The following is a 27,859-nucleotide window of genomic DNA, read 5'->3' as shown; positions in this document are numbered from 1 at the left end:
CTCCCCAGCCCCGGCTCTTACCACTGAGCCGCGCTGCTTCCGGAGGGAGCGTTGGATTGCCTTTGTTCTTCGGGTTCTTCTTCCGTCTCTCCGACCCGGAGAACCCAAGCAGTGCTTTCCCCGCTCGACGCGCTCTCCGGGGCGCTTCGTACGGGGCTTTGCGCAGATAGATACTACTGAATGAATGACCCACGACAGGGGGCTTTCGCTCGTTGGGGGCGGGGATCGTCTCTCCGTACCGGCCTTTCCCCAAGCGTTTAGTACAGTGCCCTGCACAGATGTAGCACCGACTCATCACCATTACGTTCTCTCGTTTCTGTCCGTCTCCCCCGGTTAGACCGTGAGCCCGTCACTGGCTTTATCTGTTGCCCAACTGTACATTTCAAGCGCTCAGCCCAGTGCTCTGCACATAGTCAGCGCTCAATACGTACTTATTGAATGAACGAACGAAAGCGCTCCCTAAATACGACTGGACTGAATTGAATCCTATTCCCCCTTTTTCTCCCTCGGGATCGTTCGACCCGTTTGCCGTCGGGAGTCTCTGAACAAAATCGATCCATCCGTCCATCGGTGGCGTCCGCGGAGCGCTCGCCGTGTGCGGAAGCACCGGACCGAGCGGGTGGGAGGGGGCGGACGCTACAGAGTTGGCAAAGGGGGCAGAGAGCTGCCAAGGAAAGAGCCCGCCCCACCCCACAGGAAAAGGTTCCCAACGCTAGAAAAATCAAGCCGACTATCGAAAAACAGGACGGCGGAACACAAGGAGATCGTCGACCGACTCTAGTCGAGGCCCGGCCCCTGGGAAAGTCAAGCGGGGGCTGAGACGGAGAAAGGGAAAATCCAGGGAAACGCGAAGGCGTCAGACTAGGACATAGGATTCTTTATTGAAAACGTTTTCGGCACAGAACCGTCCCTCGTTCCTTCCGGCCGCTCCCGTCCAAACGGATTTAGGCCTCGGCCGCCGCCAGCGGAAGTCCGCTCCCGGTCGCCAACGTCGGCGGCGGGGATTCGGTACGGAGGTTTTCGGCCAGCTTCCGGGCCACCGCGCCGCCGAGAACGGTCTCCGGGGCGATCCGGGGGAGGACCGCCGGGCCGGGCCGTCGGAGGGGTTCGGACGGACGGAGAAAACCCGGCTTGGGAGGTGGGGGAGGAGGCGGGAAGCGCTGGAGTTTAGGCGGCGGCTATTCGGAGCACAGAAAGCGAAGTTACTTCTCCCGGTCGGAACCCTAACGGTGACGTTCGAATTCCTCCCCTGGAAGGGAGCGGTTTCGGCTGCGTCTCGGAGGCGTCGGACGTCGTCCCACCGACCGGACCGGGGAGACCCCCGTCTTCCCGACGGCTCGGCTGGAGGGAGGGGACCCCGCCCTCTCCCCGGGCGCGTCCCGTCCGCGAAGCCCCCCGCCCCGACCTCCGCGAGTCCGGCGGAGGCGATCCGTGGGCGGGGAGGGGCCGGCCGCCCCTCCGGAACCCCACTGGGCCCCCCCCCCAGGGGGGATCTTCCGAAGGGGGGGGGCTTCTCGTTGGAAAAGCCCGGCTCGCGCGGGTCCGAGGGCGCTCGGCGGGGACGGAGGCGCGGAGAGGCGAAGCGAGGAAAGCGCGGTAGCTCGAGCGGCCGATCTTCCCCGCTTCGGTGGTTCCCTTTGGCTTGGCGCCCCGGCCCGCCCCCCGAAAGGTGGCAGAGGCCTAAAGTGACGGGGAGATTTCTGAGGTTCGCCCCCCTCTTCCCGATGCACGAGAGTGAGGTATCTTGAGGAAAGACGGGCTCTCTGTGTGTCTCCTACGCCCTCTCGTCACGGTAAACGACTCGGCGGACGCCGCCGTCGCCTCGGTCTTCGGAGGGTCTCGCACGCGGAGGGGGGTGGGGGGTGGCGGGGACGGCGCGCCGGGCGGCGGGGTCCCGTCGGGTCTTCTAGCCCGCCGTCGCTTCGGTGGGACTCTCTTCGGGAATCGAAAAAGATTTGGAGGGTCGGCGCGGGCCCGGGGGGGGGGGGGGGAGGTTGGTGCTCCGTTTCTTTCTCGTCCCCTCGGGCCGTCGCCTGAAAGGACGTCGCCTCCCCCTCGGGGGAGAAAAGCGGGCCTCGGGGGCACGGCTCCTCCTTTGCGGGCCCGCCCGCTGACGCCCCCGGGTCCTCCCCGGGGTCGCCGGGGGGGGGGGGGGGGGACCGGGACGGGAAGGGGGCAAAACCGGAGGGCGGCCGGCGAAGACGCCCGTCGGGAGCGGATCCGTGGCGTGGGCCGACGGGATGGGGCGGGCGAGGAAAAAGCCGTCTCTTCCGCCTCTCCGTCCGGCGACGCCGAGAGCCCGCTCTCCGGGGCCGCCGTCCGCCGAGCTCCGACCGGCGGATCCCTCGGGTCGAGAGGCCGTCCCGGGCGGGGGGCGTTTCCCAAAAACCGGACTCGCCCCGGTGGCGTGAGACCCCGCCCCCCGTGACGGCGCGTCTCCCGCCCCAATTCATCGCCTCCACCTCAGACGTCGCTCTCCCCCGGTAGCCCTCCGTACGAAGCTACCGAACGTGCCGCTTTCCGTAGAGGGATTTAAATAATGTTAGCAGAAAACGAAAAAAGACTTCGGATACCTGCGGGCCGACGCCGCACCCCGGCGGCGGGTAGAGGCGCCCCAGCTTTCAGCCGGCCGGAGCTCTCGCTTCTTCCCGAAATGGAGACGTCTCCGCGTCTGCCGCTTTTTGTTTTGTTTTTCCCCTCAAGAGTGCAACGATAAGGCATTAGTAAAAACGGCGATGTAGTAGAAACTGATCTTTGCATAAGTGAAAAGGTAGTTTATAAAACACTTTCGACGCTTTCTAAAAAGAGAACCCAGCGGGCAATTTCGTCGACGGGACCCAGCGGCGACAACGAACCTATTCTTCAACCCGGCCTGCTGTGGCGTGGAGAAACCGTCACCGAATTGCGATCGGAGGCCGTTCCGAGGAAAAGACCAAAAACGACCCCATCCGGGAGAAACCGCGAGGGTCGAACGAGGGGAAGAAAAAGAAATACGCATAGGAACTCTTCCCCCATCTCATCCTGGGGTCTGAGATTTTAAATTAAAGAACAGCGTCCACGCCTCCTTTTTGTTTTCCCTGTCAAAACATTACGCCTCGGTCAAAAATGTTTGGGTTTTTTTTTTGTTGTTTCTTTGTTTTTGTCTTAGAGTACAGGATTAAAAGACAAGGTGATGCTTACAGGTAAAGAGGATAGTGCGTGACAAAGCTTTCTCTGCGTCTCCCCTCGGCCGGCCCCCCGATCGGGACGCGGCCAGCGGCGTTCAGACCCGGCGACCCGGCTGGGGAAGCGGGAGACGGCGGCCGAGAACGGATCGCCGGCTTCTCGGAGACGGAGCTGAGACGGGCGTGTGGGCGGCGGGGGTGACGCCGACGGCCGGCGGGCGTCGTCGGGAAAACCTCCTGGGGAAGAGCTCCGACGTACCGACGGCCGGGGCCCGCCTCTCCTCCTCGCTTCCGAGACCCGGCCTCCGTCCGGCGGCCGGGCCTTCCTCGGCCTCAGAGACGGGCCGCGTCCGACGAAGGCGTTTTGATTCTCACCGTGGGGATCGGATACCGTACCGCTCGGCCGAGGTTACTCGGGAAGGAGAGAGAACGGGGGAGGGAGAGAGAGAGAGAGAGAGAGCCCTCCCTGCCGAAACCCTCTCGCCGGCAGATAAACGACTCAATAAATACGCAACCGTCGCCCTAACGGTACGGTCCTTTCGATCCGCGCGGTCGTCGAGGCTGCTCACAGTGCAGAAAGTCCGGACAGAAAGAGGCCGGGGAGGGGGCCGGCGGGGCGGGAAGGGGCCGGGGAAGGCCGGCCGGCCTCCCTCTCCCCGCGGGAAAACCCCAGCCCCGGCGGACGAGCTCGCTCCGGAGGCCCCGCCCCGATCGGCCGGAGGACCGAGCGCTCTCCGTCGCGACCTCCGCGGACCCCCGCCCGCGCCCCCCTCCCCGGGGACCCCGGCAGGGAACCGCCGTTATTGCACGATACGTGAGGACCCGGAGGTTGGTTTTTTTGTTTTTTCTTTTTTCCAAAAAGCTTAAAAAAATAAGAATTAAAAAAATGGAATTATTCCGACGTTTCCCGACCCCTGCGTTAATACTGTCTGACCGGCTCGTGGAAGCCCGGGCGGCTGCCCGGACCGAGCCGGGGATCCACGTCACGCCCAGAACGCACGCGAGTAGAAATGCGGTAAGAGGAAGTAGTCTTCATTGCCTATGGGTCACTTCCAGTCAAAGGTTAAAGTTCAAAGACTGAATGATCAAAGTGCTCGTTTTCTCAGTAGGGCTATCTTCTGCTAGGAGGGACGCGCTGCGACCCGACCCGACCCGGACGGTGCCATCAACACGTGTCGTCTTGAAAGACAAAAGGAAAAGGGAGAGAGGGTGAAGACCGTTTCCCCACCCCGGCGACCCTCAGGGCCTTCCCCGACTGCGCCCTCCTCTCCTCCCGCTCCCTCCTGCGTCGCCCCGACTCGCCCCGTCTCTTCCTCCCACCCGCCTCCCGGCCCCACGGCACTCGTCGACTCTCCCGATCCCCATTAACGTCCGCCTCCCCCTCTAGACCGTCAGCTCGTCGGGGGCGAGGAACGTGGCCCTGTAGCGGACTCCCCGGGGCGGTCGGTCCAGCGCTCTGCGTACGCTAAGCGCTCAATAAACGTGACCGACGACCAGACGTGCCCAACCGAGGTTGGCAGATCCCTCTCCGGGGCGCAAGGGGCCGCGGCGCCCCTCGGGACACGCCACCCTGTGCCCGTGAGGGATTCCCCGCCCCGCTACACTCCGCACCGGGATCCCGGGCCCGTGCGGGTGGCGAAGACGTCGGGCGGTGGGTCGGGGGGTAATCTGCAGCTGTGCGAACCCTCAGAGACCCGGGGGGAACTGCAGGATCAGCCGGGATACTCGGCTTCGCGTCCCGGTTTTAAAAGCGCCGAGGGAATCCACTGAAAGCTGAGGAAGCGGGCCTGGGTTCTGTCGACGCCTCGGAGGGGAACCGCCCCTCGGGCCAGATGCGGGTCATCGTGATAATAATCGTCGTGGCGTCCGTTAAGCGCCAGGCGCCGTACTAAGCGCTGGGGTAGCCTGGAGCTGAGCGGGTCCCCGCCCCACCCCCGGTCTCCATCCCCATTTTACGGACGAGGGAAGCGAGGCCCCGGAAAAGTGGAGTGACTGGCCCAAGGTCACACAGCGGACGGGTGGCGGAGCCGGGACGGGAACCCGGGTCCTTCGGACTCCCGGGCCCGGGCTCGACCCGCTCGGCCGCGAAGCGCCCCGCGGCTTTGAGAGCGTTCCCCGTCGGCCCGCTTGGTTGGAAAGGACGCCTCCGATTCGAAGGCGGGTGCTGCGACCCGGAGACGGCTGAGACTCCCTCGGGGAGAGGGATCCCCGATTCCCCCCAGCCAGTCCTGCTGGGGCCAGCCTAGTCTTCCTGACAACGGCGGGTGGGGGGTCCGCCATTCCTCCGGGCAGAGGGGCGGGGGGTCTCCGCGACAGCCCGAGAGAGCCGCGTGAATTCCAGGGGCCACGCGGTCGGATTCCGCGGTTAGACCCAGCTTTCGATCCCTCCTCGGGAAATCGGGGCATTCCCTCTCCAGGCGAGGGCACCGGGGGAGTGAAGCGACCCGCCCGACCGAGGTCACCCGGCCGGCAGAGCGGCGGCGCCGGGATTAGAACCCGGGGCCTCCGGCTCCCCGGGCCGCACCCCGTTCCTTGGCAGGACTTTCTAGCAGCTGCTGGGCTTCGTCCTCCACGTGAGCCCTTCTTGGGACCGACCGCCTGCCGGCTGGGGCCGGTTGTTTCGGGCAGGCGGATGACTCCGGTGGCTGACAACCAGCTGTGCGCTGCTTAAAATGGAAGACGATCAATCCGGGGCCGGGGGGGGGGGGGGGGGGAGGCCCGGAAAAAGATCCCTCGGCGGGTGATTTCGTCTGCCGGCATTTCACGGAGAAGCGGCAAGGCCCGGTGGCTAGAGAGCCCGGGAGTCGGAGGGTCTCCGCCCCTCGCCTGCTGCGTGAGCTCGGGCGAGTCGCTTCGCTTCTCCGGGCCCCCGTTCCCTCAACTGGAAAACGGGGATGGAGACTGGGAGCCCCGCGGGGGGACGGGGACCGCGTCCAACTCGATCTGCCTGGATCGCCCCGGCGCTTAAAACAGTGCCTGGCACAGAGTAGGCGCTTAAGAGACCCCATCATCGTTACCGCTATTAAATACCCTCATCGGTCTGGTTATTAGTGACAAGCGGTCCCCCGAACCAATGCTGGCCGAAACGGGAGTTTCTCAGGCACTGGTTTCTGCCACTTTCTGGACTAAAAAAAGCCTAGAGATATTTCACGCTATTTAAAGGCTAAGTCGATGAAGTCTGCCTTGCCGCTCTCTGCGTTCAAGGTCCATCTCCCGCCCGGAAAATGAATCTTAGAGCAACGGCTCGGAAGAGAGTCTCGCCCCGCCTTACGGAATCAAGTCGGCCTTTCCTCACAGTGCCCTTTTCATTCAACTCCCGAGTGCGTGTGGACGGAGAACGTGGAGCTGGAAGATGTCGATCTGAACCGCTGCCAAGGTCCGCCTCTAAATCAAATACTCACCGTGATACCACCATTTTGTTTTCTTTGGATTCTTGTTACACGTTCGTACGTAAAAAGAATTATCCGGTGGCCGTCTCTGAAACCCAGAAGAAAAAAAAAAGGGGGGGGGGGGGCAAAATCAGAGATGGACTTACGTGGGAGATTTTCCCCCCAATCGGCTACAGCTCATCACTGAAAAAGGAAACGGAGAAACTTGTACGAGAAATGTCCAGTTCAGGCACGTAAACTCACAGTCGCTTCCGAAGCGGTGCGAAGGTTGGAAATTTGGAGGGGGGAGGGGGAAGGAGAGAGGAGGGGGGAGAGAGAAGCGGAGAAAAGGGGGAAAAAGGGAGAGAGAGAGAGAGGAGAGAGAAGGGAGAAAGAGGGGAGAGAGAAGAGAGGGGAGAGGGAAGAGAGAAGGGAGGCGAGAAAGAAGAGAGGGAAGAAGAGGGAAGGGAGAGGGGAGGGAAAAAGGGAAAGAGGAAGAGGAGAGAAGAGAGATGAGAGAAAAAGGGGAGAGATAAGGGAGGGAAGAGAGAAGAGAGGGAAGAAGGGGGGAGGGAGAAGGAGAGGAGAGAGAAGGGAGAAAAAGGAGAGAGAAGAGAGAGAAGGGAGAGAGAAGAGAGAAGGGAGAGAAGGGAGCGAGAAAAGGGAAGAGGAAAGAGAAGGGAGAAAGAAGAGAGGGAAGGAGAGGGGAGGGAAAAAGGAAAAGAGAGAGAGGAGAGAAGAGAGCAAAAGGGAGAGATAAGAGAGGGAAGAGAGAAGGGGGAGAGAAAAGAGGGGGAGAGAGAGGAGAGAAGAGAGAATGGAGAGAAAGGAGAGGGGAGAGAAGAGGAGAGTCAGAGGGGGGAGGAGGGGAAAAAGGGAGAGGGAGGGAGGAGAGGAGAGAGAAAAGGGGGAGATGAGAGAGGGGAGAGGGAAGAGAGAAGGGGGGGAGAGAGAGGAGAGAAGAGAGAGAAGGGAGAGAAAAGAGAGAGAAGAGGAGAGAAGGGAGAGGGAGGAGAGAGAAGGGAGAGGAGAGAGGGGAGAGAGGAGAGAGAAAGGGGGAGAGAGGAGAGGCGGAGAGAGCGAGGGTGTGTGTGTTTGTGTGTAGGAAGAGAGCGAGGCAGGTACACCACGACCCAGCTCCCCAGACCACCGAGTGCAGAACATAAACGTTCTTCGAAATGAAATCGTCCGCACCCATTAGACCGGTTATTCCGGAAATCGAGGGCCTAAAGTGGTTAGGATGAGACGGTCCGGAATTGCCCGGCGCGCAGGGGCTCCCGCGGAACGGACGCCGTCCGCCGAGGGGAAAGGCCACCAGGTCCAGCCCGGCGGCCGCGTTTCCTTCCCGGAAACGGTCCCGGCCGAGCCCCGCCCCTCCCTCCGCCCCCCGGGGGGGACCCGCGCCCGGACCCCGGCCCCGCTCCAGGCAGGAGAGCCGACGAGACCGCTGATTTACGAGACACGCCGTGCCTCGTGGGTAGAGCCCGGGCCCGGGAGCTGGGTTCTGATCCCGACTCGGTCTCTTGTCTGCCGCGTCACCTCGGGCGAGTCACTTCCCCGGACCTCAGTCCCCTCGTCTGTAAAACGGGGATGGGGACGGTGAGTCCCACGGGGGACGGTGTCCGACTCTTTTCGCTGGGATCCACCCCGGCGCTCACTCCAGCGCCTGGCCCACGGTAAGCGCTTAAACACCCCGATTATTCCTCTGGGCCTCAGTTCCCTCATCTGCCAAACGGGGAGGAAGCCTGTGGGCCTCGTGGGGGACGGGGACCCGGGTCCGACCCGATTAGCGTCTCGGCTACCCCGGCGCAGAGATCGGTGCCTGGCGCGTGGTCTCTTTTTCTCATTTGAAAGAGAGAACTGAAAAAGTGAAACACCTGAGCCCTCCAGCCCGCCGAAGAACAGCGCCGACGGACATCAGGCCGTGAGCTCCTCGCGGGCAAGGGAACGGGGCTACCGACTCCGGCCCCCCGGGCTCTCCCGAGCGCTCGGGACGTCGCCCGGCTCCCGGCGAGCGCTCGATCAATCCAGCTGACCGACCGAGCCCCGGGTCGGTGCCTCTGGAAGCCCCCGCGGCCTCTAACGACCAAGTTCATCCCTTCACCCGGGGGTATTTCTCGAGCGCTTCCGGTGCGCAGAGCACTGTACGGAGCGCTTGGGAATACGATTCGGCAACAGATAGAGACCATCCCTACCCAACAAGGGGCTCACGGTCTATGCTCCACTCTGCTGCCCGGGTTATCTTTCTACAGAAAGGCTCTGGGCACGTCACCCACCTCCTCAAAACTCTCCAGCGGTTGTCCGTCCCACCTCCATACCACCCCTCACTCTTGGCTTCCAAGCCCTTCGTCCCTCCTCCCTCACTCCCTTCTCTGCCTCTCCATCGCGGCCCGCACACTCCGCTCCTCCGCTCGCCTCCTCACCGGGCCCCGTCCTCGCCCGTCCCGCCGTCGACCCCCGGCCCACGTCCCCCCGCCGACCCGGAACGCCGTCCCTCCTCACGGCCGCCAAACCCGCTCTCTTTCCCCCTTCGGAGCCCTACGGGGAGCTCGCCTCCTCCGGGAGGCCTTCCCGGACCGAGCCCTCCCTCTCCCTCCGCTCCTCCTCCCCGTCGCCCCGACTCCCTCCCTCCGCTCTACCCCCTTCCCCTCCCCACGGCACCTGGATAGATCTGTACCTATTTACTATTCTATTACTGATGCTCATACGTCTATAACTCTATTTATCTATTGACGCCCGTCTGAATGTTCCGTTGTGTGGTCTCCCACTTATGCGTATCTACCAGTAATTTCATTTACTTATACTGACGTCTGTTTACTTGTATCGACGTCGCTCCCCCCGCCGAGACCGTGAGCTCGTTGCGGGCAGGGAACGTCTCTCTTTACTGCCACACGGTGCTTTCCCAAGCGCTTAGTACGGTGTCCTGCGCCCCGTAAGCGCCCAGTCGATACGTCCGAATGAACCGACGGCCCCCATCTCTCCCTCTAAGCTGCCCGAGAAGCCCCGCGGCGGCGTCTTGGCGGCCCCGGCCCACCCGCGTCCCCGACCCCGCCTCCCGGGCTCGGCTCCGGGGCCCGCGACGCCGACGTAGCCCGGGGAGGCTCGGATATCGCGCGGCGGGGGGAGAGGGGCGGGCGGGGACCCTCCTACCTTCTCTTTGCAGCTGGAGAGCATGCTGATGATGCTAAGGCAGACGGACTGGACCGAGAGAGCCGGAGACCAGTCCTCCGTCAGGATGGATAAACAGATATGGCCATTGCTATAAACGTGAGGGTGGACCGGGATATTGTCGCCGGTGAACATGACCTACGGAAGAACGGAACGCCGTCAGGGTCGAGGACGGCCGGGCCCGGCCCGGAGCGCCCTCCCGCCTCCGACCCGGCGGGCGGCGACTCTCCCCGCCTTCAAAGCCTTCTTGAAGGATAATTACGCCCCGACGAGAGCTTACTACGCGCCGGGCTCCGTACTAAGCGCTGGCGTTGCCGCCGAGCTCAGCAGGTGGGACGCGGTCCCTGCCCCGCGTGGGGCTCACGGTCTTCGTCCCCCTTTCGCGGATGAGGGACGCGAAGCCCGGAGAAGGGAAGCCACCGGCCCCAGGTCACACAGGCGGCGGAGCCGGGATCAGAGCCCGCGTCCTCCGACTCCCGGGCCCGGGCTCTACCCCCGGGGGGCCGCTCTGCTTCAGATCCGACGGGCGACGAGGTTATTCGTTATTACCATCACTGCCGAATCGTGCTTTCCAAGCGATTGGTACAGTGTTGCGCGCACAGTAAGCGCTCCACAAACGCCATCGGATGGATTATCATCAGGACAGTGTGGAAACTGGAGGTTTAGTCAGAGCCTTATCGAAGGCCCGTCTCCCCCCGAGAGGCCTTCCCCGAAGACGACTCGCTTCGTTCTGCTGTCCGTCTCCCCCGTTCAGACCGGGAGCCCGTCGTTGGGCAGGGACTGTCTCTATCTGCTGCCGAGTCGCCCATTCCGAGCGCTTAGTACAGTGCCCTGCACATAGTAAGCGCTCGATAAATACGACTGAATGAACGAATAAGCCCTCCTCCTCTCCTCCTCTCCCTCCCGCATCGTCCTGACTTCTTCCCTTTATTCATCCCCTCCCTCAGCCCCACACCGCCCGTGTCCAAATCTGCCATTCATCTGCATCGACGTCTGTCGTCCACCGACCCCAGGCTCTTCGATCGATCATTTAATGGTATTTATCGAGCGCTTACTGTGCGCAGGGCACTGAATTAAGCACCTGGGAGAGGACGATATTACAATAAACAGGTCCGTTCCCGGCCCGCGACGAGCTGCCGGTCCGGAGGCGGGGGGGACGGACGGGAATCGAAATCAATAAACGAGGGCTGTGGACCTAAGCGGCGCGGGGCCGGGAGCGGGGGATGGAGAAAGGGGGCGAGTCGGGGCGACGCAGGAAGGGAGCGGGAGAAGAGGGAGCAGTTGGGGAAGGCTTCTGGGAGGAGATGGGCCTTCACTGAGGCTTCGCAGTCGGGGGAGAGTCATCGTCTACGGGACGCGAGGAGGCAGGAGAGACAGGACGGACTGAGCGCTGGCCTCTCGGGACGCTTCCCCTCCGGCTCGGTCACCGGCCGAGCGGCCGCGCTCCCTCCCTCCCGGCGCGGGGTCCCGTTGCCCCCCCCCCGACACACCTCGCTTGGCGCAGCGGGTCCCCGCCCGCCCCGCTCCAGCCCAGGGAAGAGGCCACGCCGGAACCGGCGGGGGAACCCGACGACCCGGCCGGGCTCCGCCCGCGGCCCCGGGCGAGGAGGCAACCGGTACCTGAGGAGAGTCGAACGGATAGCGGCTGCTGAACTTAAACAGGAGCTGAAACTTCTCCCCTTCGTACAAGGTGCCGGGCGCGCCGTCCATGTCCACGATCCACCTGCGGGGCGAGAGGAGGCCGGTCACGGCGGGCCCGGGCCGGGGAACGACCCGGTCTCCGTCCCCAGGACGGAGCGCGTCCCCTTCCTCTCCCACCCGCTCCCCTTGCCCGCTTTCCACGCCGGAGAAGCAGCGGGGCCTGGAAGGGTAGAGCCCGGGCCCGGCAGCCAGGAGGACCTGGGTTCTCCTCCCGGCCCCGCCGCTCGTCCGCCGCCGGGTGACCTCGGGCCACCCGCTTCGCCCCCCCCGGGCCTCGGTTCCCTCATCTGGGAAACGGGGGTGAAGGCAGTGGAAGCCACGTGGGTCAGGGGCGGTGGCCAACCTCATTAGCCGGGCTCCTCCCCAGCGCTTAGATCAGTGCCCGGCACGTAGCAAGCGCTGAACGAACATCACATAAACAAAATAAAAGCAACAGACAGAAACGAAGTGGGGCGCCGTCCCGGCTTAGCTCGGCGCTGACCGGATTCCTCCATCGGGCAACGGTGCGGAGGGCGGGCAAATGATTCTGCCACCCGCGAGGGTAGGCGCCGTGCCAGTTTTGTTTGCTTTTTATGGTATTCGTCGGGCACTCGCTCCGTGCCAGGCACTGTGCGAGATACAAGCCGATCAGGTTGGATCAGCTCCATCCCCGGAAGCCGGATTAGCATCTTCGTCCTCACTTTACAGGTGAGGGAACTAGAGGAGTGCAGTGAGTTGCCCAAGGTCACCCGGCGGGCAAGCGGGGGAGCCGGGGCGAGAACCCGGGTCCTTCTGACCGCCGGGCCCGGGGTCCATCCACTAGGCCACGCCGCTCCCCGGGAGCTCACCCATTCGGTCACTCCCTCGACGCAGTCGATCGTATCCACCGGGCGCTCACCGCGCGCACGGCACCGTACGCAGCGCTCGGAAAGTGCAGCTCGGCGGCTGACAGAGACGTTCCCTACCCAACCGCGGGAGTTCCGGAATCGGGTCCCTGAATCCGGGGCTCTGAACCTCCCCCGGAAGGCTGCGGTTGCCGGCACCCTCGGCGACGAGCCGCGGGCAGAAACCGAGTCCCGGCAGTACGGGGGAGGACCCGGGTTCTACTCTCGACTGGGCTGCGTGACCCCGGGCAAGTCACTTCACTTCTCTGAGCCTCGGTTCCCCCATCTGTCTAACGGGGTCGAAGACCCGAAGCCCCACGTGGGACGGGGACTGTCCCGATTAGGCCGGGTCTACCCCAACGCTTAGAACAGCGCTCGGCACGGAGTGAGCCCTTAAGGAACGCCACAGCCGGTACGAACGGCGAGCCGTTCCCGTCGTATAATCGGGTTAAAGGCCGCGCCAGGCCCGACGGCCGGAACGCTTCTCCCAAAGCCCGCCCTGGGAGCAAGATGTCACCTTACGGTCCGCCTGGCTTGAGAGAGGACGCACGCGATAGAGGTTTTCAGAGGTGAGACTTACTGCGTAATGGAATTCTGCACGCTCTTCTCGTTCAGAGTCATCCCCGGAGGAGGGTCGTTTTGCAAAGCCAAAAGTTCTTTCTGGAGTCGTTTCTAAAAAGAAATGTCCGGGACATTCAGAAGATCGCTCCCCCCCCGGCCCCCCGCCGTCGTCAGACGTGACGCCGTCGCCGTCCTCCAGGACGGAGACGGGTTTTTTGGGTATGTTCGGGACGGGGCGGGCCGGGACTCGGGGCGCCCGGGTTCCCGACCCGGCTCCGCCGCCGCGTGACCCTCCGCGAGTCGCCTCACGTCTCCGGCCCTCGGTCTTCTCAGCGCTAAAAATGGGACTTTCCTTGCCCTCCCGCCCCTCTCACGCTGTGAACCCCGCGTGGGACGGGGACCGGAACCGGCGGGTCATTCTCTAGCTACCCCGGTGTTGGGCGCGGTCCTCGTCGCCTGGTACGCGCTTAAAGAAAATTCACGGTTATCGTCATTCATTCATTCATTCATTCAATAGTATTTATTGAGCGCTTACTACGTGCTCTGCACTATGTGCTCCGTACTAAGCGCTCGGAACGAACGAGTCGGCAACAGACAGAGACGGTCCCCGCCGTCCGACGGGCTCACGGTCCGATCGGGGGAGACGGACGGACGAGAACGACGGCGATAGATAGAGTCGAGGGGAAGAACGTCTCGTAAAAACAGTGGCGACTAAATAGAATCGAGGCGATGTACATTTCATTAACAAAATAAATAGGGTGATAGAAATATACACAGTCGAGCGGACGAATACGGTGCCGAGGGGATGGGAAGGGAGAGGGGGAGGAGCGGAGGGAGACGGGGGGGAAAAGAGGGTTCAGCTGCGGAGAGGCGAAGGGGGGGCGGTAGAGGGGGAAGGGGAGCTCGGTCCGGGAAGGCCTCTCGGAGGAGGTGAGTCTTCAGTAGGGTTTCGAAGAGGGGAAGAGGATCGGTCCGGCGGAGGCGAGGAGGGAGGGCGGCCCGGGACCGCGGGGGGACGCGGCCCGGGGGTCGACGGCGGGACGGGCGAGAGCGGGGGACGGCGAGGAGGCGGGCGGCGGAGGAGCGGAGCGGGCGGGCTGGGCGGTGGACAGAGAGAAGGGAGGAGAGGTGGGAAGGGGCGAGGTGACGGAGAGCCTCGAAGCCTAGAGTGAGGAGTTATGACGGGTTTTACCTGGAAATGAACCTCGGCCAGTTCTAGCGAAGGCGCGGTGGCCTAACGGAGAGGGCACAGGCCCGGGAGTCGGGGGACCCGGGTTCTTGTCCCGGCTCGGCCACCGTGTGACTTTGGACAAGTGGCTTCCCTTCTCTGGGCCTCAGTTTCCTCATCTGCAGAATGGGGGTTCAACCCCTCCCACCTACCTAATAATGCCGGCATCCGTTAAGCGCTTCCTATGCGCAGAGCACCGTTCTAAGCGCCGGGGGAGAGACGGGGTCGTCGGGTCGCCCCGCGTGAGGCTCACGGTCGATCCCCGTTTTCCGGATGAGGTCACCGAGGCCCGGAGAAGCGAAGCGACGCGCCCACGGTCACCCGGCCGACGAGCGGCAGAGCCGGGAGTCAAACCCGTGACCTCTGACTCCAGAGCCCGGGCTCCTTCCACTGAGCCACGCTGCTACCTGGACTGTGTGGGACCCGACCCATTCATTCCTTCGTTCCGTCGTATTTCCCGAGCGCCTACCGTGTGCCGAGCGCCGCACTAAGCGCTTGGAAAGCGCAACGCGGCAACAGACAGAGACGATCCCTACCCGACGACGGGCTCCCGGTCCAGAGGGGGGAGACAGACCACAAAACAGCAGTCCTCGACACACAGTAAGCGCTTTAATCCCGCAATTATTCTCATCATTCTTGAGTGATACACTCTGTTACTCCCCAAAAATGCTGCCCCCACCCACCTTTCGAGACGATTTTCCCAACTAGAATAGAAAGGTTCATTGGGTCGAATTCCTCGAGCGCTCTGTGCAGAGCACTCGACTAGGCACTTGGGAGGGTACGATATAAGCACGGACACGTTCCCGCCCACATCGAGCTCCCGGTCCTTCCTTCGGCGGCCCTTACCGAGCGCTTCCCGCGTGCAGAGCGCTGGACTGAGCGCTTGGGAAGTGCAATTCGGCAACAGAGAGAGACGATCCCGGCCCACGGCGGGCTCGGAGAAAGAAGCGGCAGCTCCAGAAGCTTCCCGTCTCAGAGAAGAGCGGCGGGCGTAAATGATTTGCAAACAGTGGGAGCCGGACAGAGGACGAGGAGACGGTGGGGCGGGCCGAATCGGGTTTTCCCAATTTTCCGCCAGGCTGCCCCCTGCCCGGCACCGGGGACGAAGGACAAGCGCTTCGCGTAACGCTCCGCGCCCGGCCAGGGCTCCGGACATTAACGTCCACGCGCCAGTAAATGACAGATAACGGCGCAGGCGCCGTGGGGGTGGGAGGGAGGATGGACGGAGGGAGCGGGAGAAGGGGAGAGGCGGGATTCTGCGGAGGAAGGACGATCCGGGCCGCAGAGCGAAGCGGGGACCGGCCCGGGGAGAGGCAAGAGGCCGGGATCGAGGCGGGAGAGGAAATGTCCTTGCAGTCCGGATGGAGAGGAAGGGAAGGATCTCAGCGAAGTTGTGAAGGGAGAACCGACGGGATTTGGCGTGGGTCGAGGGAGCGGGAGAGAGGGGTCAAGGATGAGGCCGCGGGCCCGGGAGGCGGGAAGGACGGTGACGGGAAAGGGAGCGGGGGGACGCGGTTTGGGTGGGAAGGGAAGTTGGGTCCGGGCCACGTTACGTTGGGGTGACGGGAGGAGCGCCGAGCAGAGACGGCTCCGAGGCAGGAGGAGAGGCGAGACCGCGGGCGGGGAGACCGATCGGGGCCGGAGACGGAGATCCGGAGGCGGGAGGAAAAGGTCCTGGAAGCTTATCGCGGGCGGGGATCGGGTCTACCGGCTCTCGACACATCGCCCTCCCACTCGCTCGTTCCTTCGTTCAACCGTGCTCGTCGAGCGCTCGCCGTCCGGATGTCCGGCCGACCCTGCCCGTCCCAGGCGGGGCTCCCCGTCGTCCCGCCCCGCCCTCCCCGAGAGTCTCCCCTTCGGCGGACCCGGCGCCGTCGGCCGCTGGGACCCACGAGCCCGTGAGGTCGGCCCGGCTCTCCCGCCGGCCCCACGCGTCCGGCCCGTCGCCGGATCGTCCCCGCTCTGCCTCCGCGGCAGCTCCGGGAGCCGCCCGTTCGAGCCGAACGGCTCCCGCCTCGATCCACGGACCGGCTAGAGGAAGAAAATCCCTCTCCCGCCTCCTCTCTGACCCCCCCCCCCGCCTCCCGACTCTCCCCTCGCCGGCCCCCGCGATGGCGTTTCTCAACGGGCGCTCGGCAGCGGCGTGGCCTAGCGGGTAGAGCCCGGGGCCCGGGCGTCAGAAGGTCACGGGTTCTGATCCCGGCTCCGCCACTCGTCGGCTCGGGGGCCCCGGGCGAGTCGCTTCCCTTCTCCGGGCCTCGGTTCCCCCGTCTGGAAGACGGGGATTGAGACCGTGAGCCCCATGTGGGACAGGGACCGGGTCCCACCCCGTTCGTTTGATGATGATGATCATCATCATGGTTCCTGTCGAGCACAGTTCTAAATAAAGCAAGTAAATCAGGTTGTATCTGCCCCAGTGCTTAGTGCAGTGCCTGGCACAGAGTAAGCGCTTAATAAACACCCCTGTTCATCGATCAGACCGTAAGCCCGTCAGAGGGCAGGGACCGTCTCTATCCGTTACCGATGTGTACATTCCAAGCGCTTAGTACAGTGCTCTGCACATAGGAAGCGCTCAATATCGAATGAATGAATGAATGAATGATTATCGTTAATAACGTCCGTCTTCCCCGCAGACGTTAATCTCCTGGTGGGACAGACTCGCATACATCCACTCTGTCAGTGGAGAGGCCGCGTGGCTCAGTGGCCAGAGCCCGGGCTTGGGAGTCGGAGGGCATGGGTTCGAATCCCAGCTCTGCCACTCGTCAGCTGGGTGACGGTGGGCGAGTCACTTCACTTCTCGGTGCCTCGGTTCCCTCATCTGTAAAATGGGGATGAAGACCGGGAGCCTCACGCGGGACAACCTGCTGACCCCGTATCTACCCCAGCGCTTCGAACAGTGCTCGGCACCTAGTTAAGCGCTTAGATACCAACATCATTATTATTATACTTTCCCAGGCATAAAGTAGAGCACTCTGGATCCAATAAGCCCGCTCTGCACACAGTAGGCGCTTAACAAATGCCATCGTCATCATTATTATTACTCCACTACTCAATAATTATCATCATTACTCAGTTGGACACAGTCCCCGTTCCACGTGGGGCTCACGGTCCTGTCCCCATTTTACAGAGGAGGGAACTGAGGCCCAGAGGAGCCAGGCGACCTGCCCCGAGGTCACGCAGGGCCGGGATGAGAACCCAGGTCCTTCGGATTCCCGGGCCCGGGCTCCATCCGCCAAGCCACGCCGCTTCTCGAAACCACCGACGGAAAGGGGCTAAAAATAAGTCGAATGTGGCGTTTTGATACCGAAGATCACTTCTGAACCAAGGCGGTCTAGGATCACCTCGAGCCTCTAAAACTCCTTCCGATAAAACAGTCGATTCAAGCAATCGGCTGCTGGGATATCATCTTCCGAAAGCGAGGTGATTTTCTTTTCCGCCGCTTCGGGAGTTCAACCCGGCAAAGAAAGGGGGCTAAAGAAACGGGTCCATCGACGCGGCGACGATAATTCCAATCGGAGCGAGGGAAAACCGTTTCCGATTAAACAGTGGTTTCAAGCAACGGGCTCCCGGGCTATCATCTTCCAACAGCGAGATGATTTTCTCTTCCCCCGCTTCGGAATTTCACCCGGCGAAGAGAGGGGACTAGAGAAACGGGTCAGACTGACCCCCGCGCACGCGTCCCTCGACGCGGCGACGATGACTCCAATCAGAGCGAGGGAAAGCTTGGCGTAAGGTTCACTTTAAGCCCAAGACCTCAGAATTCCTACCGACGCGGCGGGCGGCTCTTACGTAACTTTCGCTTCTCCGGACGGGAACGCCGAGATGAAACCCTCCTTTAAAAATAAACCCCCGGGATATCTGCCGGCGCGGTCGTTTTCACCGGATCGGGTGTCGCGAGATCAAGAGGAGTGAATTACGGGTACGCGACATTCTATATTAACAGACGCTATTCTAAGGAAATGATTTAGCACGAGGCGTACGCGAGCAGCTGAACGACAGATAACGTTTCTTGTCACTTCTCAGCTCAATAAAGTCACGTTATTCAGCCCTTCAACCGTCAGCTCGTCGCCGGTTCCCGGCTCCGCTGTTCCGCCCTCCGCCGAGCGCTCAGTACGGCGCTCGGCGCCAAGTAGCAGCTCGACAGACACCAGCGGCCGATTGATTTGCTCCCGAGACGCCAGACGTTTCAACCCCTCCTGAAGACAGCGTGGTAGAGCCTGGGCTTGGGAGTCGGGGGACGGGGGTTCGAATCCCGCCTCCGCCACTCGTCCGCTCTGTGACCACGGGCGAGTCCCTTCGCTTCTCTGGGCCTCGGTTCCCTCATCTGGAAAATGGGGATGAAGACCGGGAGCCCCAGGGGGGACAACCCGATGACCCCGCCTCGGAACGGTGCCCTGCACATAGTACGCGCTTAAAATTACCGTCACTAACGGAAAGTTTCTTCTCAAGTCCAACAAACCCCCTCCCATCAGCAGAGGCTTTGGGCATTTTGCTTTTTCCCTCACCCTGGGATCTGATGCCTTTTTAATGCTGAGGTGGCTTCCTGAGTGTGTTTTGGGAGCATCAGAGATTCGATCAAGATTTTGACGATGACGACCCGGATCCTCGGATTACAGGGCCAGGGATCCGGCGGGGCCGAATTTCTTTTTTTCTTTTTTTTTTTTTTTAGCTCCGTCCCGACCCCGGACGGTAGAAGGGGCGGGCGGAGGGTGAAGCCGCCGAAGCCGGGGGCGTGGGGAGAACCGTCCGGGAAGGTCTGGACGGCCGGAGGCCCCGGGCGGCTCGTCGTGGGCACGGGGACCGCGTCGGATCCGTGTTGCGCGGTCCTCTCCCAAGCGCTCGGTCGGGTGTTCTGCCCAGAGTGAGCGCTCAGGAAATACGACCGAATGATTTCGTGGGGTCCCTGGCCCGAGCCCGGGCGGGACGCTGACGCTAAAGACCGGGACCGCCAAACCCACCGGACACCTGCCGGGCTTTTTTCTTTTTAAAGTTAATCATATCTATTATTAATAAATACGATTAATAAGAGAGGCAGCGTGGTGCCGTGGCCAGAGCCCGGGCTTCGGAGTCAGGGCTCATGAGTTCGAATCCCGGCTCCGCCACTTGTCAGCTGGGCGACTGTGGGCGAGTCACTTCACTTCTCTGGGCCTCAGTTCCCTCATCCGTAAAATGGGGATGAAGACCGGGAGCCCCACGTGGGACGACCCGATTCCCCCGTGTCTACCCCGGCGCTCAGCACAGTGCTCTGCACATAGTAAGCGCTGAACGAATACCAACGTTAATAAATACTGTCTGCCAAGCAACTGTTCAAAGCGCTGGGGTGAGATTCAAGTTAATCAGGTTGGACTGGGTACTGAGCGCCTACTGGGTGCAGAGTTGTGAGCCCCGTGTGGGACAAGAACCGCGTCCCACCTGATCAACTCCTACCCGTCCCAGCGCCCGGAACGGCGCTTGGCACAGAGGAAGCGCTTAACGGGTACCGTAATTATAAGTTACGATTACTAAGCGCTCGGGAGGATACGACGATCAACGGGCACATTCCCGTCCGCGACGAGCTCCGGGTCCGCAGGGGACAGGAGGTGGGGGTGTCTGGTTCATTCTCCTTAGAAACTTGCCAGTCACGCTGAGGACGCACGGTCCAGCGGGTGGGACCCGGGCCCGGGTTCCAATCCCGACTCCGCCACCCGTCTGCCGGGTGACCGCGGGCGAGTCGCTTCACGTCTCCGGGCCTCAGTTCCCTCACCCGGAAAATGGGGACGGAGACCGTGAGCCCCCCGTGGGCCGGGGCCCGCGTCCAACCCGTCCGGCTTGGATCCACCCCGGCGCTTGGCACGGTGCCCGGCGCGAAGTGAGCGCCGAACAGATGCCGTCGTTGTAACGATTACTATTATCAGGGGCTGCCCGGCCTTAGGGCTTCTCGATGGGTAGAGCCCGGGCCCGGGAGCGAGGAGGACCTGGATTCTGGCCTCGGGACGGCCACTCGTCCGCCGGGCGACCTGGGGCGAGTCGCTTCCCTTCTCCGGGCCTCGGCTCCCTCATCTGGAAGATGGGGATGAAGACCGCGAGCCCCACGGGGGCCGGGGACCGTGTCCAGTCCGAACACCTTGTATCCACCTGGGCGTTTAGAAGGGTAAGCGCATGGCAAATACCACGATTATTATTATTATCGTTACTATTTACTGTTACTATTATTACGGTGTGGGAACCCGCTCCCCATCAGAGTCCCAGGGAGAGGACGCTGTGCCCCCGGGCCCTCCGCCCCTCCCCGCCCGCTGCGCGCCCTCGGCCGAGTCGCTTCACCTCTCCGGGCCTCGGTCCCCTCACCTGGAAAACGGGGACGGAGACCGTGGGCCCCGCACGGGACAGGGCCCTCGTCCAACCCGGTCTGCTCGGATCCACCCCGGCGCTCGGGACGGGGCCCGGCACGTAGCAGGCGCTGAGCGAACACCGTCGTCACAGTTATCATTATCAGGGGGCGGGCGGCCTTCGGGCTTCTTGACGAGGCAGGGCCCCGGCCCTCGGGCCCCGGGGCCGGACAAGCCGGACTCCGGCCGGGCCCCGCGTGGGGCCGAGCGTCCGGCGGCCCTCCGGAGCCAAGTCCAAGGGGGAGCCCGAGCCCGAGCCCGTCTCCCCCCCGCCCCCTCCGACCTCCTGCTCCGGGCCCGGGCGGACAACCCGGGGCCCAGACTCTCCAGGACGGGGATGGAGGCAGGAGGCCGGCCGGCTCTCTCCCGCTTCCCCTTCTCTCTTCTGAGCCCCCCCGCCACCTCCCCCCCCATCTCTTTCCCTCTCTGCCTCTCTCCTTCTCCCCTCTTTCCCTCTCTCTCCTCCCCTTCCCTTCTTCTGTCCCCCCCACTTTTCCTTTTCTTCTCTCTCCCTCCTTTCTCCCCCTCCTATTTTTCCCTCTCTCCCCCCATCTCTCTCCCTCCTCCCCTTCTCTTCTCCCCCCACTTTTCCTTTTCTTCTCTCCCTCTCCCCGTCTTCCTCTCCTCTTTTTCCCTCTCTCTCCTTTCCCCCCCTTCCCTCTCCCTCTTCTCCTCACTCTCCCTCTGCCCCATTTTTCCCTCTCCCTCCCCCCATTTCCTTTCCCCCATCTCCCATCTCTCTCCCTCCTCCTCTTCTTTCCCCCCACTTCTCCTTTTCTTCTCTCCCTCTTGCTCTCTTTTTCCCCTCTCCCCTTTCCCCCCCCCTTCCCTCGCTCTCCCTCTCACCCCTCCTCTTTCCCTCTCTCTCCCTCCCCCTTTCCCCCTCTCTCCCATCTCTCTCCCTCTTCTCTCTTCTGCTCCCTCCGCTTTTCCTTTTCTTCTTTCTCTCCTCTTTTCCCCTCCCTCCCTCCCTCCCTCCTTTTCCCCCTTTCTTCCCTGTCCCATCTCTCCCCCCTTCTCCCTCTCCATCTCCCTCTCCCTCCTCCTCTCTTTCCTTCTCCCTCCCTCCCCGCTCTTCCCCCCCCCCCCCCCCCTCCCAGAAACAAGAGAAGGAAGCGGAAAAGTCCTGTGAAATACTATCTGAGGATAAAACGAAAATGCTCATCTTTTCCGGTCCGTCTCGCGTTCCCCTCGGTCCCCCCCCCCCCGACGGTCTGCCTCAAAGCGAGAGAGCGGCGGACATCACTGCCTTTCATACACCTACAGTAAGACCAAAGACGAGGGATTTCTCCTGCGGAGGAGCAAGAAGAGTCTTCCCACCTACGGGCCGAGAATTTAAAGAAACGCGAGACCCCGTGACCCCCGAACGGAGGGCTTTAAGCTCCCGCTAGACTGTAAGCTCGTTGTGGGCGGGGAATGTGTCCATTTATTAATAATGATGATAAAATATAAAACCATGATATCATAATCAAATCAAATATAACGATTGTTACGGTATTTGCTAAGTGCTTTCTACGTGCCAGGCACTGTACTGAGCGCTGGGGCGGATAAAACCAAATCGGGTCGGACACAGTCTCCGTCCCGCACGGGGCTCCCGGTCTCCATCCCCACCTGACAGACGAGGGGACCGAGGCCCAGAGAACGGAGGCGACTCGTCCGAGGTCGCACGGCAGACGAGCGGCGGAGCGGGAGCCCAGGCCCCTCTGCACCCCCGACCGCTCCCTCCGTCGGACCTACCGAGCACCTCCCTCGCGCGGAGCGCTGTACTGAGCGCTCGGGGGAGGACGAAAGCGTCGGCAAGCACCTGCCCTGCCCACGACCGACCCGCAGTCCGGCGGGAGAGACGGACGCCGCTATGATAAACATAAATAACAGGTAGATCACACGGCATGAAGGGTGGGTGGAGCCTGGGCGTCGGGAAGTCATGGGTTCTAATCCCGTGACTCCCCCACGCGCCCGCCGGGTGACCTCGGGCGAGTCCCTTCACTTCTCCGGGCCTCAGTCCCCTCATCTGGAAAAGGGGGACGAGGACCGGGAGCCCCACGGGGGGGACGGCTCGTCCAACCCGATGAGCTCGTCTCTCCCCCGGCGCTCAGAACGCCGCTTAGCACGGAGGAGGCGCTTAATGAATGCCATTATCATCATCAGAAGCGTAACTGTAGGTGATTAGAAATCACACCCCCGTGATTCCAGACGAGGCGGCGACGGATACGTAAGAGCGGCGTTGAGCCGTCACCTTCATTTGGCCGTCTCTTTCGGACCCGCCCTCCGGCCGATCCTCCTAGCCCGCTCTCGTTGACCGCCGGGCACCCGCCCGTCCCCGGACGGGTTTACGACGGCCCTCCCCTCTTGATTCCAGCGTCCGCCCGATAACAATACCGATAATAATCGTAATTTCGGCCCTCGCTAAGCGCCTCTCGGGTGCCGGGCCCGGGACTGAGCGCCGGGGTGGGTACGAATGGCGCCGGACCCGGTCCCCGTCTCCCCCCGGTGGGGCTCCAGCCCCGTTTTCCAGAGAAGGGGAGCGACGCCCCCCGGGTCACACAGCAGACGGGTGGCGGGGGCCGGGATCGGAACCCGGGACCTTCTGACTCCCGGGCCCGGGCTCTCCCCGCTTAGGTCACGCCGCTGACCGCCGGGCAGCCGGGGACAAGTCGACGGAATGAAAATCGGTCGGAAACGCGTCCCGAGCGCCGGGGGAGATGCGAGGGCATCCGGTCGGACCCGCCGCCTGCCCACGAGGGGTCATTTTCATCCCGGCCCCGCCGCTTGACCTCGGACAAGTCACTTCCCTTCTCTGGGCCTCGGTTCCCTCGTCTGGAAAACGGGGAAGACGAGCGTGAGTCCGCCCTATTTCTCTCGCGTCTACCCCTGCCCTCAAAACAGTGCTCGGCACAGGGTAAGCGCTTAATTCCCCATCGTTATCGTCATTAAACTGATTACCGCGCTCCCGTTTTACGGACGCGGTGGTGGAGGCCCCGGGAAGTGACGCGACTCGCCCGAGATCCCCCCGAACAGGGGCCGGGGGCGTCGGGATTCGAACGCAGATCCCCCGACTCCCGGGCCCGGCTTCCTTCCGCTCGGCCACGCCGCTCCTCAAGGACACGGCCCTTCGCCCGAGGAACTCGGAGCGAGAGAATCCTCAGAAGAAACGACACAAACGGGACCGAACGGAGTCAGCGAGCCGGCGGGGAGCGCCTTCAGTGATAAGGGGGTGTCCCGTCCCACGTATCTTTATAAGAACGGTGCTCTGCCGTGCGTCCCTAAATCTGGACGAGCATCTCTTTTGGAATAAACGAAGGGGAAAGAGAAAAGCCCCGAGGTGACCTGAGAAAATTACATTTGCAGATTTGGAAAAACATACAAAGTAAGATTCTACTTGCGATTCCGACTCAAACACGGTTCACTCAAGATAGAATCAATGCAGAATCACATCAGATATATACACACACACACACATATATATATATATATATCTCTCTCTATATATATATACAAACATATATACACGTGTATATACATATATACACGTGTATATACAGATACATATACACATATATATACACACACGTGGGGAAGCAGCGTGGCTCAGTGGAAACAGCCTGGGCTTTGGAGTCAGAGGTCATGAGTTCGACCCCCGGCTCTGCCACTGGTCGGCTGTGTGACTGTGGGCGAGCCACTTCACTTCTCTGTGCCTCAGTTCCCTCATCTGTAAAACGGGGATGAAGACTGTGAGCCCCACGTGGGACGACCCGATTCCCCCGTGGCTACCCCAGCGCTTAGAACAGTGCTCGGCACATAGTAGGCGCTTCACAAATACCAACATCATTATTATTAAGTCACTTCACTTCTCTGTGCCTCAGTTCCCTCATCCGTAAAATGGGGATCGACTGGGAGCCTCACGTGGGACGCCCCGATGACCCTGTGTCTCCCCCAGCGCTTAGAACGGTGCTCTGCACATAGGGAGCGCTTAACAAATACCAACATTATTATTATATATATATATACATATATACATACATATGAGCGTGAGTGTAAAATTCCCGAAAGGCCGCCACGCAGGCGACACGGACAGACGGGGTTTTGTTATTTCTGAGCTGTTTCTCGGCAGCCCCCAGCGAGAGGTTAAGGCCGTGGCGAATTAAAAGGGAAATTCGCTCAAAGAGTCACTTCTACAGCTCTCTCTACCCGACCGAAGAGTCCCGACGAGGCCAAAGAAAAGGCAAAACCAACCAAAAAACGACGAAGGGAAAGGAGGGTCTCCAAGGAACGGTGCCTCCGACGGACCCTCCGGAGACCGGAACCCCAAAGGCGGGCCGGGGCCGGCTGACGCCTCCCTCGTTGCCTCGAATGTTACCCTCGGGCCACAATCGGGGTTTCTCCGCGCGCAAACGCTCCGCCCGACCTCGGTCTGCGCCATCGCCGCGCGCGCGTGGGGAGGGAAGCTTCGTATTTTTCCTTCAGACGAAAAACGGCGCCGTGGAAATCCTTCCCCGGCAGGAATTTCTAAGGTAAACTCTCCCGACGCGCCCGCGACGGGCGAGCGGATATTCCCCGGGCCGCAAATATCGCTTCGGGGGGGGGGTGGGGGGAGAGAGAAGAGCTCGGGTCGCGTTTCCGCCCCCGCCCCGGGTGGGCATAAGAGGGCGCGGGCCCGGCGGGGCCTCGGGGCCGTCGGGGCCGCGTCTGGTGTGACGCGGGGAGAGGAGGCGCGTGCGGGTCCTCGGAAACGCGGCGTCCCGGGTGCGGGGAAAAGCCGACGGGGCCGCCCAGCCGCCCGCGATGACCGTTCACGGTCACCGTCCCCTCGGCGCGACGCTCTCCGACGCGGCGGAGGACGTCCCTTCCCCGAAGGGCCCGGCAGGTCGGGATGCTCCCCCCGCCCCGACACGCGGCCCCGGATTCCTTCTTTTTTCGGTGCCGGGTCGATTTCGGGCACCGGATTCGGCCGTCGCTCCTCTCCTCCGGGCCTCGCCTTCCCTCCTCCGGAAAGGGGGGGGGATTCGCACCCCGGGCCCCGCGTGGGACCGGGGCCCGCCGTCCCGCCCCGGCGGAGGGGCCGCGCTCGGCACGTGGGAGAGCACGACACAGACAGGCGGGCGCGGCTCGGCGGCGGGAGCCGGGGAGTCGGAGGTGGCGGGTTCTAATCCCAACGCCGCCACTTGTCGGCTGAGTCACTCACCTTCTCTGGGCCTCAGTTCCCTCACCTGGAAAATGGGGATGAAGCCCGCGAGCCCCGCGTGGGACAACCTCATCCCCCTGCATCCCCCGAGAGCTCAGAACGGTGCTCGGCACCTAGCAGGCGCTCAGATGCCATCATCCTCCTCGTTATCGTTATTAAGAAACACCCTCATCGTCGTCACGGCGCCCGGCGCGGAGTCGGCGCTTAACGGGTACACCGTCGGGGGGGAAGAAAACGGGCGGGGGAAAGGATGGGAGGGATCAAAAGAAAGGAAAGACGCGGTGCCGAAAAGGGGAAGGGGGCTGCGGAAAGGGGAAGAGGCGAGAGAGGACGAAGGGGACGGGGCCCCAACTGGGCAGAGAAAGGAGGGAGGCCGGGGGGGGGTCATCGTCTTCCGAGACCCCCCCAGCCGGGCGGCGTCTCCGGAGAGCGGCGGGGAAAGACCACCCTCAGCCCCATCGGGGGAGGGAGGAGGAGGAGGAGGAGGAGGAAAGGTCCCCAAGGGGAAAGAAAAGTCGGTCCCCGATCGATCGGGGGACGCGTCCGGCCGTCGCGTCCTCGTTTCCCCTGGCGCGGCCTCCTGGGGGTCGAGGGACGGGGGAAGTCGGGGGGACCGGGATGCCATCTCTGCCCGCGGAGCCCCAAGCTCCCGAGGGATGGTGCGGGGGGGATGGGTGCAGCGGGGGGTGGGGGGAGGGATTGGGGGGGGGCGCAGGGGGTGGGGGGAGGGATGCTGGGGGGGATGGTGGGGTGCAGGGGGTGGTGTGGGGGAGGGTGGGGTGCAGGGGGTGGGGGGAGGGAGGGTGGGGTGCAGGGGGTGGGGGGAGGGAGGGTGGGGTGCAGGGGGCGGTGGGGTGCAGGGGGTGGTGTGGGGGATGGTGGGGTGCAGGGGGTGGGGGGAGGGATGGTGGGGTGCAGGGGGTGGTGGGGTGCAGGTGGTGGGGTGCAGGGGGTGGTGTGCAGGGGGTGGTGGGGTGCAGGGGGTGGGGGGATGCGGGGGATGGGGGGTGCAGGGGAGGTCCTGGTGCAGGGGCGGGGGGGATGGGGCAAGGGGACAGGGGTCAGGGCCGAAGAGACGGGGGGGCGGGCCGGGGGAGGACGGGGGTGTCGGGGTGGGGGGCGGGAAGGTGGGTGAGGAGAGACAGGGAAGCGGGGGGGGAGGGGTCTGGGGGGGAGAGAGAGGGAAGTGGGGTTGGGGGGCGCCGGATTAGACGGGGGGAGCGACTGGGAGGGGAGAGGTGGGGGGGCATGAGATGGGGGGGCACCGGAGGGGGGAGACTGGAGACGTGGGGGTGGGGAGGGGAACCAGGAGAGATGGAGGGGCTGCAGAGGAGATGGGGGGACGAGAGAGATTGGGGGGGCTGCAGAGGAGATGGGGGGAAGGGGCTGGGGCGAGGGAGATGGGGGAGGCTCCAAATGAGATGGGGGGGTCCAGAGGAGATGGGGGGAGGGAGCTGGAGCAGGAGAGATGGAGGGGGGGCTCAAGATAAGATTGGGGGACACGAGAGATGGGGGGGTCCAGGGGAGATGGGGGGTTGGGACAGGAGAGATGGGGGGTGGGGGGGGTGCGGGGGAGATGGGGGACAAGAGAGATGGGGGGCTGCAGGGGAGATGGGGGGTTGGGACAGGAGAGATGGGGGGTGGGGGGGGGGGTGCGGGGGAGATGGGGGAGGGGGCTGGGGCAGGGAAGATGGGGGGGGGCAGGACCTGACAAACAAGGAAGTGGAGGGTGGGGGCGGGGGGCGCTTGGGGGGGATGGGGCGGGGTGGGTTGGGGCCGCAGCCGCAGCAGCAGCAGCAGCAGCAGCCGCCACCGCCTCCCGCCCTCACCTGCATTGACGCCATGATGGCACCATCGCCTCCTCCTCCGCCTCCTCCTCCTCCTCCTCCCCCCCCTCCCCGCGCGACGCCGCCGGCCTACGCCGTGACGTCACGCGCAGCGCCCCCACGTCCGCGCGGAGGGAGCGAGGAGCCCATTGGACGGGCGCGGGGGGCGGGGCCGGGAGGCGGGGCGCCCATTGGACGGGCGGCCGGCGGGGGGGCGGGGCCTCGGGGAGGGGGCGGGGCCTCGGGGGAGGGGGGGCGGGGAGGCCGCCAGGTGCGAAGCCGCCGGGGCGGGGAGGCCGAGGTCACGGGTTCGAATCCCGACCCCGCCCCTGGCCAGCCGTGTGACCGTGGGCCAGTCACTTCACTTCTCTGGGCCTCAGTCACCTCATCTGGAAAATGGGGGTGAAGACCGAGCGCCCCACGGGGGAACCTA

At 63.3% G+C, this 27,859-nt stretch overlaps 1 protein-coding gene across 1 annotated transcript; it reads right to left on the bottom strand.

Annotated features, from left to right (window-relative positions):
- Nucleotides 1-856: 856 nt before the first annotated feature.
- Nucleotides 857-27,494, bottom strand: UBE2W (ubiquitin conjugating enzyme E2 W). Its single transcript, XM_029069372.1, has 7 exons — nt 27,430-27,494; nt 12,845-12,936; nt 11,321-11,423; nt 9,683-9,838; nt 6,566-6,641; nt 2,574-4,343; nt 857-1,935 (listed from the first exon to the last, which is right to left on the bottom strand). The coding sequence occupies exons 1-6, from the start codon at nt 27,442-27,444 to the stop codon at nt 4,330-4,332; spliced, it is 456 nt and encodes a 151-aa protein (XP_028925205.1). The 5' UTR covers nt 27,445-27,494; the 3' UTR covers nt 857-1,935; nt 2,574-4,329.
- Between the last annotated feature and the right edge of the window lie 365 nt (nt 27,495-27,859).

The sequence above is a fragment of the Ornithorhynchus anatinus genome, chromosome 7 (genome assembly GCF_004115215.2).
Source record: "Ornithorhynchus anatinus isolate Pmale09 chromosome 7, mOrnAna1.pri.v4, whole genome shotgun sequence".
Classification (NCBI taxonomy): Eukaryota; Metazoa; Chordata; class Mammalia; order Monotremata; family Ornithorhynchidae; genus Ornithorhynchus; species Ornithorhynchus anatinus.
This window is presented reverse-complemented; position numbering and strand designations above follow the sequence as displayed.